Here is a 9,503-nt window from a genome sequence, read left to right on the forward strand (position 1 = left end):
AGGATTCCTGTTAACCTGAGACCCACATTTCATAAAATGCTGGTCTACTTTGCAAGCCAAAGAAGCTGACTCATTTTCTGTTTTGCAGATGACAAGAAATAACATTTCTTGTCATTAACACTGAAAAAGCCTACACATCCTCAATGTAAGGCCAACTTCATTTGCCCTATGATTCTCTACTTTAGAACTGCAAAACTTTTGTTAACTCCAGTTGCAGACTGTTAATCCCTAAAATGTATGTGTTTGGGAAATGACAGTGTTCACTAACCCCAAAAGTCATAGAAAATCTTTTATTTATGTCAGCCAATGATTTATCCTCTACGTGAACAGCACTATTTGCAAAGTGCCAATTATGAATCATCCCAGAACCTCATAAATTCAAAATCTTCTTGAGAGAACCTGCTGGAAGAGGACAAAGCTGTGTCAAGAATTCTAAGAGCTACTGAGGGGATGATTGCAGTACCTGGAAATGTGCTGGACATATGAACACTACTGCTCAAGGCTCTGCACTGAAAATACATGGGAAGGAATCAAGAGATCTTGTGATTAAAGCATGACTATTTTGCTTCTCAGTCCTGTCTTCAACAGTCCTTGGCCTCTTTCACACAAACAATCACAATACTCTATAGGCTGAACCATTCTAACAGCAGTTTCTAGTCCTGAGAGAATTGTAACCTGGGATTCTAATTTTGAGTCAAAGTGATCCAGCATTAACGCTTCCTTCAGCTGATGAAGGTGATGGACCCGCTGAACTTACTCTCTCAGTAGCAAAGACATCAGTGATTTCCATGTTGCAGGAATTATCACACAGAAGTAGGTCAACAGCTGTGCTCAGATGTGAAGAGGTGTGTGCAAGAATAGACATAGAGAAAATAAAAAGGTCTAAAAAAATGACAAAAATGATGAGGTATATGGGAGGAAGAATGGTGACTGTGGACTTTACACACTGTAAGGTTAAAAAGATGAAGTCTGTGAAGTTTGAAAAGGAGAAGAAAAGAAGAGCTATTATAAAAGTCTACAAAATAATGAGTGAGCCTGAGAATCCTACACAGATCTATTTATTTCCCACTTACCCCTACCTTTTGCTCTCTGTTCTACTCCTCCTCTTTCCAGATCTTCCAAAATGTGTTCTGCTCTCCTTCCCATTTTCATTTTCTCTCTTATTTCTGATTCTGTTCACCTCATTTCCATCTTTCTACTTCTCTGTATACCCTTTCTCATAATATAAATACCGAAATAAATACCAAGTAAATAATAAATAACAAAAGATTGAATATCAATACTAAATGTATTGCATTAAAAAATAATACCACTATATTTCAAAAAACTAAAAAGTAATATATTTCAAATGACTACCATGAAAAAATCTATGTGGGTTCATTGAAAATACAGGCAGCTGTGCTGCTAGACACTTTCAGCAAGTAGTTCAGGATAACTTAAAAATCATAACAACCTCAATTACTTTACTTGCAGTAATTTGACATAAAATTGTATGTTAACCCTCAAGCATCAGCTCCTAAGCTTATTTTAAAGTGAAATCAAGAAAGTTCAAAACTTCTATCCTGTCTCTGAAGCAAAAAACATGGAGGTGGAATTAATTTGACATTTTTTTGTATGAGAAAATTAAGATGCAAGCTAATTATCTGTATACCTTTTCCCTTTTCTCTGTCAACAATGGCACAAAAACAAACAAACAAACAAAAAACCCAACACATTTTGATGTTACAAACTGTCTTTCTTGAAAGCCTAAGATAGGCTAAGTAAGTTGGGTCTTAAAAGACCTGCTTACACTGCTGCCAACCAAAAGTTACCAAGGCCTCTAGTTCAGATGTACAAGAGATCACTTCTAACTTAATCATCCATATGTTCCTGTGTGCTGAGAGTATTTGATTTAAACATGAGTTGTGGTCTACAGCAAAGGTCTACCATGATATTACTAAGCATAGAGAGACGTGAGATATATACCTCAATCTGAAAAGGCTATTCTTGTATATACACCTCATCTTCATGCTTTCAAATGTTCTACTTGTGCAAGAGTAATAAACCACTGCCATTCTAATCTCTCTTTCAGACAATCTACTAAAAAATTATCAAATTAAGTAGCTATTCACTAAAAATAAATAACAACAACAAAACCAGCTTTAGGAAGTGTTTGAATTGTTATGTGAAATGGGGGTGGTCACTGTAACCAACAGCGAACTTCAAGAGCAGGAAAGATATCAGTGAAGCAGATACTGGGTAAATGAGACCCTTTACAGAGGATATATAATGTAAGCAGCACAGGACTTTTAAGTGTAACAGATATTTGCCAATTATAAAATATTGTAAAAAAGCCTGAAAAGACTTTCCCACATAGAAATATGTGAATCAGACTTCTTGTATTTCTAAATACAAAATGTTGCCTACAGAAATTTTCTAAGAGTATTAACATTAAGCCACAGCAGCTTTAAAAGAACTATTTCAGACAGAAATATAGTCATTCATGGGTCAACTTGCAAGGAGCTTACCTCCTCAATGTCCTAGGTCACTGAAATGGTATTATTCTTTCTAGTAATTCATACAGAAGTAGTAGCATGGATATTTTAAACTGGTTTGACACAGCATTTTGTGATGGTTTGATCAACACCTAACACACAGGAAAAACAGTAACCCTGGTCTTATTTGATTTATTAATATAAATTTATGCTTATTTATTTATCCATTTATTTTAGAATTCTGTTAGCTGCAATGCTGTGCTGGCAACTCATTTCCAGCTGACCAATCTCAGGACCAATCTGACAAAGTTTTGTTCTCAGGACAAAGTCCAGCACCGTGGTATGGACTGATAAAGCTTTTCATTCATTTTCTGGTGGTGCAGTTTTTTTGTTTTTTGTTTTTAACTTGTATTATAATATACACTATTTAGTTGTGCTTACAGTCTGAAAAGACACCTATTTCTTGTCATCAGTGGTATATATGTTCATTTCCAGTCCTCCAGCAATGAAGTCACTTACAAACGTAAGCAGCTTTCATTAGCTGATAACATATTTACGTAGAACTGGGTGAAAAATTCATTATTTTGCTACTCCAAAGGGCTACATCCAAGCCAGGAATGTTCCTCAGTTTCCAAATTCTTTTTTGCATCATTTGGTTATTCAGCTTATCAATCCAATTGCTGCATGGCAAGTTATTTTTAGAAACTAATTGAACACTTTAAAGAATCCTGACTATATGGTATTAACAAACTTATCTGTATCAATCGAAATTGAAATCTGATCAAACCAGATGAAGAGTTAAATTGACAAAGTTAATTTTCCATAAACCGCATTACCTTTCTTTCATTCGTTGTGAAGTAAGTCCCATATTATCCATTCTTGTGTAATTTATGATGACCTTTTAATACTTAAAAATCATGTCTTAACTGAGTTCTTCCAGTCATAACACCTTACAACAATGAATATCATGTTTTGGGTGTTAATACCTTAATGATGACTGTTGGCATTAGCAACGATAATTATTCTAATATAATATTGCTTTTTTTTTTTTTTTTTTACTTAAAAGAAGTCAATGATCCTTACAAGGGACATGCATAATCTTCTTCCTACACAGTAAATCTCTGACAACAAAATCATGCCACTGAGAAGGGAGAGGCTGGAGAAAGATGTATGTATGTAAAAATAAATACATCTTTAACCTCTGTTTAAACACATCTATTGAAAGAATATGGGAGTGTTCAAGTTAAGTGATTAGTCTTCTCAAATACCACAAAAATTTGTTTACTTTGATTGATTGCTTGAAGAAGAAAGGACATCAACAGTTCCACCAAAACTAATATTTGACAAAAGCCATTCCTAAAGAAAATAGATTTTTCCTGAAAAGGTATTGCTAGTAAATATCTAAGGGGAGCTTTACTATGATGTCAGAACACTGTTCAGAAAAGGGCACCAGGGTGTAATCATGGAGGGTAAGAACTGTGCCTTTGCCCACAGCTTGAAGACCAGAAATCATCATTTTTGGTTTACAAAAATGTCATCCTGCATTCCTCTGGATTTTCTTCCAAAATTTCCAGCACAGATGTTTGCTAAGCCAAGGTTGACTAGTTTACACTGCTTACAACTACTGCAGGAGAAAATAAGATATGAGTTCCACAATTTTGTGATCTCTTTTACTACTCCTGGTACTTCTCCAGGTTGGCCCATCCTCCTGGAAAGTATAGATGCCTCTCCTTGATCAAGTGAAACATCAATCAGGATCCAGGTTTTGTGTCACATAAAAAAGAGCACAAAATGAATCAGCTTCTGAATTCTCTTAGGCACTATTGTTCTAAAGTACCAAGCTAACCCTTTCCTGATACTTTCTGAATCCTTGGTCTCAGTTTTCTTGATGGTATTTTATGATACTCTTGGCTAAGTTATTTATATATTAATTCCTTATTAGTGTTGGCTCTGGGCTGTGTAAAACAGCATTAAGATTTTTTATCGTTTTGCTGCCATGCAAACATGCTGCACTTATCTACACCAGAACTTCTGTGCATGCAAAGAAAAAGTGAGACTTTCAGAAAGGCATAATAATATTCCCCTATGTGCTGTTAACTCTGAGTTCCACCTCGGACTTTTTAACCCCTCAGAAATCTGTAATTCCCCTATTCTTCCCAACATTTTTATTATTATTATTATTTTCCACTTTTCCTCACCTCTTACTTGTTTCTTTTTCTCCATTTCTCTTTCCTGCTAATAATCTTTCCTGTTTATCCCACTCCTGATTCTTTCACTGTTTCCTTCTTCATATTTTTCCCATTCTCCCTTGCTTTCCTTTCTTCTCATTCCACTCTTCACTTTTTCTTCACCTTTTCCCATATCTCTTTGTCTTTTGATTTCCAGACAGCAAAATGCAATTCCCATGGGCTCTTCAGCACCTTCTGATCACTGCCAACCTCTGTAAACAGGCTCCTCAAGCAGCCTGACCTGCCACATCTAACTCAGGGACTCCAAAAGCATTAGGAGGACATTGTCTTTCATCAAGATTCAGAGTGATGGCACTGTCTAAATGTTGAGATAGGAATCTCCTTTTGCTAAGGCAAAGAGATTGGCAAGAAAACATAGTGCCAACTACATGTGGCCTGATTTATTATCCTCTAGTTGAAGCAGCCTGTAGGGAAAGTAGCATGACAGTGTAGCTCTCTGGTGTACTGACCCTTCCAAGCTCTTGTTAGTGCTCACCATACTCAGCGTTTCCTCTAACTGATTGATAAGACAATATGTGTATGTATGGCAGAAAGTAGATTCATTAGAGCACATTAGCCAGACGGGCAGACAAATGCCCACAGGGTCAGAAATTCTGTGAGGAATAAATAAAAACTTTATTATTTTTCTTAAACTTTTTTTCTCCAGGCTACATTGAAAAATATTGGAGGAATAGGAGAGTGAAGGGAGACCAGAAGAGAAAGGGAATAGCAAGAACTCAAAAGAAAGTTTACTAGCAGTTAGAAAAATGCTTAAAATATTCATTGTTGGAACCAGAATAGTAGCTGGATCTCTGCTTAAATTTTCTTTCCTACTGCTAAATGAGAAAGAAAGAGTCAACATATCAGACATCAAGCTATCAGAACATTCTTGGTGTAACAGTTATGAAATAACAACTTGGATGCTTGTTTAGCATTCCTCAGTTTATAAAATGCAAAACAAACTAGCATCAGACTTTATCAACAGCTGCCACCATGTGGTATCTGAAATACAACATTTACTTCCCATTTCAATAGAGAGAACTATGATGGAATTATGAGATCTGTTAAGTAATGGCTTTTAAATATCAGTTCTACAGTGCACAGCTTGCACAAGATGATGTGGCTTGAGCAGCCCTACTGCAACCCTACACAGGCTCTGTTGAGGCAGGAGAGCAAGCAGCCCATGCCATTCTGCTGCCCCTGATACCTTTACAGAACCAGAACAATCGCACCAAGCTGCTTCTACATAGCAATTTGTTGGATCTGAAACTCCCTACCTTAGATCTGAATGACCCCAGGATGCCAGGAGTAGCTCTTGAAAACATATGTTCCTGAATGGCTGATGCTAAAAACATCTACCAGGCACAGAGCTACCAGGAGGCAGCATTCTCTCTCTCCTGGTGTCATTTGAAGCTGCCTGTCCCCCAACAGGGTGAGGGAGCAAGAATTCAGCCCCATTCCTGTTCTCTGGTTGCTGCCTTTAAATACTGTGTGACTTGAAAGGAAATCTCTGGGGTCATTCCACTGTCCAAAAGGAGGATGGAATGTGTTGTCAGCTCTAGATCATTAGAGAGCCAGTCTTAAGATTAACAATTCAAGGAACATGTTCTTAGGCAGAATAGGTACAAGATCTAGTTATTACTCTAGCATTTGCTTGTCCTATATAGTTTTTAGAAAACATTAACCCCAACAGCTTTATCCCCAGCCTCCCACCTAGATTTCATGTTGATGTTCTTCAAAATGAGCTAATTACGTTACAATTAAGAATAGATATCTGCAGATAAAACAGCATTCAGAAATGGTCTTTGTAAATGTCTTCTGGTAATATAGGTACCTCAGAGATTGCTGGAGCTTTGTCTGATGAAAAGTGTGTTCCCATTGGCAAAAATCCATTGAACCCAGGGTACTGTGAAACTGGCATGTGGCACTGTGCGTAACGTGCATGGGCTTCTTCTTGAGAGTACTTCTCTGTCCACTCTTGATCCCGTAGCTTTCCTTTGAGCTGAAACTGTAGTCCAGTCAGTGCCTGCAGCATTGCTTTATTTCTTCCCTTTCCACAATTAGCAGAGCCGAAAAAATCACTATAAAACACACACACAAAATAGAAGCAGCAATTTAATATCTTGCACAATGTATCTCTACTATTTCTGGAGAAAAAATCCTTAAATATAAAACCAAATTACCGTTATGGTTATAGGGCATCTATAAGGACAGAGTCCGTAACACACTACTCAAAAAAAAAAAAAAAAAAAAAAGATGAGAAGAAACCGTTGGCATTCAGTTAACAATCATGTTTGGAGGTTTGTGACTGACTTTGTTATTCCAAGGGAAGCCAGATACCAGTCTCTTGGGATTAGGTACAAAGGCAAGAAAAAAGTGGACATGTATGAACCTCAAAAGTGACTGCTGGGTTAATAAAACAGTCTGTTTTCTGTTCACCCACTCTTCCTCTCAGTGTGCAAGTACATTAAAATATGTCAAAAGGAAAGCCATTTGCTGGGGAAAAATAATTCAACTAAAAGTCAAAATTTCCAGCTGGTGTATCGCCTTGGTGTGTTCAAGTGCACTAACAAAGTGACCCACACATCTCACTGGATGAAAGTTGGTATCCTCATTAAAGTAGAAACAAACACTTGAAAATAGGAACAACTGCCAGTCAAGAAAAAAAAAAAAAAAGGATCACAACTGATATGAGAAGCCTTCGTTTTTCCACATTTTTTTCCTACTTGTTCTATAACAAATACGATATACATTTAAGTATTTTCTTGAAAAGTAATGATGGTAAAACTGATTCTGTATGCAGTATCGACTCCTGTTTGCTGAAGGAATTGCATTGCTAACCACCATCCACATTATCATTCAGTGTTTAGTAGTAGAAATATTTTAACAGTCCAGTATCTAAACAGTCACATACAACATAAGGATTGGTTCCTGCAAAGAGTATCCTTTCAAAAAATGAGTAGCTCTGGGGAAGAAAACTTCGTATCAGAATTACTCATGCTAGAAAAGATTTGTAGGATCAGCCTCCAACCCTTTAAAATTATAGCACATTTATACTGGTGTGTACTGTCTTTGCCTTAGGAATCACAATAAGACTTGAACACTATCACCGATCCACTGCAGTCTGAGTATTTTTGCAACATGAACTACATGAGACATGAGATCTCCTGTTCATTGGTCCACACCCTGGGAGAAAGCAATATCAGATTAAACAGAAGTCAAAATGAAAGAAATGAAACATAATGATGTGAGATGACTTTTTTTATTAATTTTTCTATGTGATTTCCCCTGGGAAAAAAATAATAAGTAATAAAATAAAATAAAAATAAAAATAATATAAAATAAAGAGTGAAGAAATTTTGCAAAATCACTACTATCCACAGCAGAGTATATTACAATGAATTGTCTTAAGAGCAAAATCACAGAATGGATAAAGTTGGAAAAGACATCAAGGAATGGAGACTCCACAGTATTCCCAGAGAGCCTGTTCCAGTACTTCACCATCCCTACGAGTAGTTTTTTTTCTTATGTTTAAGTGGAATTTTCCCCCACCTCAGTTTGTGCTCACTGACTGTTGACCTTTCCTTGGCGGACACTGAGAAGAGCCTGGATCCATCTTTTTTACCTCCCTATCAGGTATTTATACACATGGAGAAGAACTTCTTGAGCTTTTTCATTTTGAACAATCCCAGCTCTCTCAGCCTCACCATATAGCTCACATTTTTCCAAGTTCTTCTGCATCTTCACAGTATTAAGCTGGACTTATTCCAGCAAATACCTGTCCCTCCTGCACTGCAGGACCCAGGGTTTCCCAGTGCTGAGCAGAGAAAGATCACACCCTCACCCTGCAAGCAGTGCAGCACTGCCCCTGGTGCTAATGACCTTCTTCAATGCCAGGGAGTATTGCTGGCTCATTGTCCACCAAGACCCTCAGAGCTTTCTCAGTTATAGTGACCACTCACACTTTTTTTTGTTATAGTGACCACTCAAATTTTTTGTTGTCTGCAAACTTGCAGAGATCATCCGAGTCACTAATGAAGAGTTTAAACAATAATGGACTCCATATGGATTCCTAAGGGACTCCAGTAATTACTGGCTTCCAGGACTTTGTGACACTGATCACAGCACTTGGAGCCCAGCATTTCAGCCAGTTTATCTACCTTCTAGTCTATTCCTCATCAGTTTTTTCTATGAGGATGCTATAGGAAGAAGCTTCAAAGACTATATTCAGTACCAAATGGAATTTATGAACCTAGTCAATTTTCAGAGTATATTACCAAGACTTTTTAAAATTTATATTGTTTTTCTGAAGCTTAGAGTTATTTTTCCCATTAGGGAGAACCCAAATCAGGGTTTTGTTTCTTTGTTATTTAAACAAATTTTATGAATCTGACAACCTACAATAGCCATTAAGTACCTGCTATGAGCCAATACATCAATAAATATTGAAGAACATAGCAAAAATTATAAAGCATTACGTAGAGCACTTTTGGTAGTAACAGCAGCAGTAGTGGAAAAAAAGAAAGCCTGGCAAATTTTTCCACATGATCAAGGCTTTTTAATGAATTTCTTACTGACTAACATGCACAATTAAACATTCCAGCAAAGCTGATCCCTGCAATTATGCACTGAGTCAAAGTGTCCAAAATAAATGTCAGGACAAGAACATGGCTTTATTGTTTCAAATCAACTGAGACTGATGTAAATACCTCACAGACACTAACTATATCCCTGCATCCCACTGCAGCCTCTTCTAGTAGATACAAGCAAAAGAGAAAGCTGATGAACAGTTTAACTAAGT

At 36.9% G+C, this 9,503-nt stretch overlaps 1 protein-coding gene across 1 annotated transcript in view; it reads right to left on the reverse strand.

Moving 5' to 3' along the window:
* Nucleotides 1-6,737, reverse strand: part of TFEC (transcription factor EC) — an 88,757-nt gene extending 82,020 nt beyond the window's left edge. Inside the window, exon 1 of the mRNA XM_065743471.1 lies at nt 6,537-6,737. Coding sequence (XP_065599543.1) covers nt 6,537-6,737 — 201 coding nt within the window. The remainder of the gene's footprint in view (nt 1-6,536) is intronic.
* Nucleotides 6,738-9,503: the final 2,766 nt, after the last annotated feature.

The sequence above is a fragment of the Cyrtonyx montezumae genome, unplaced genomic scaffold, assembly GCF_038088225.1.
Source record: "Cyrtonyx montezumae isolate F1298 unplaced genomic scaffold, pur_monq_1.0 scaffold_3, whole genome shotgun sequence".
In the NCBI taxonomy this organism is placed as follows: Eukaryota; Metazoa; Chordata; class Aves; order Galliformes; family Odontophoridae; genus Cyrtonyx; species Cyrtonyx montezumae.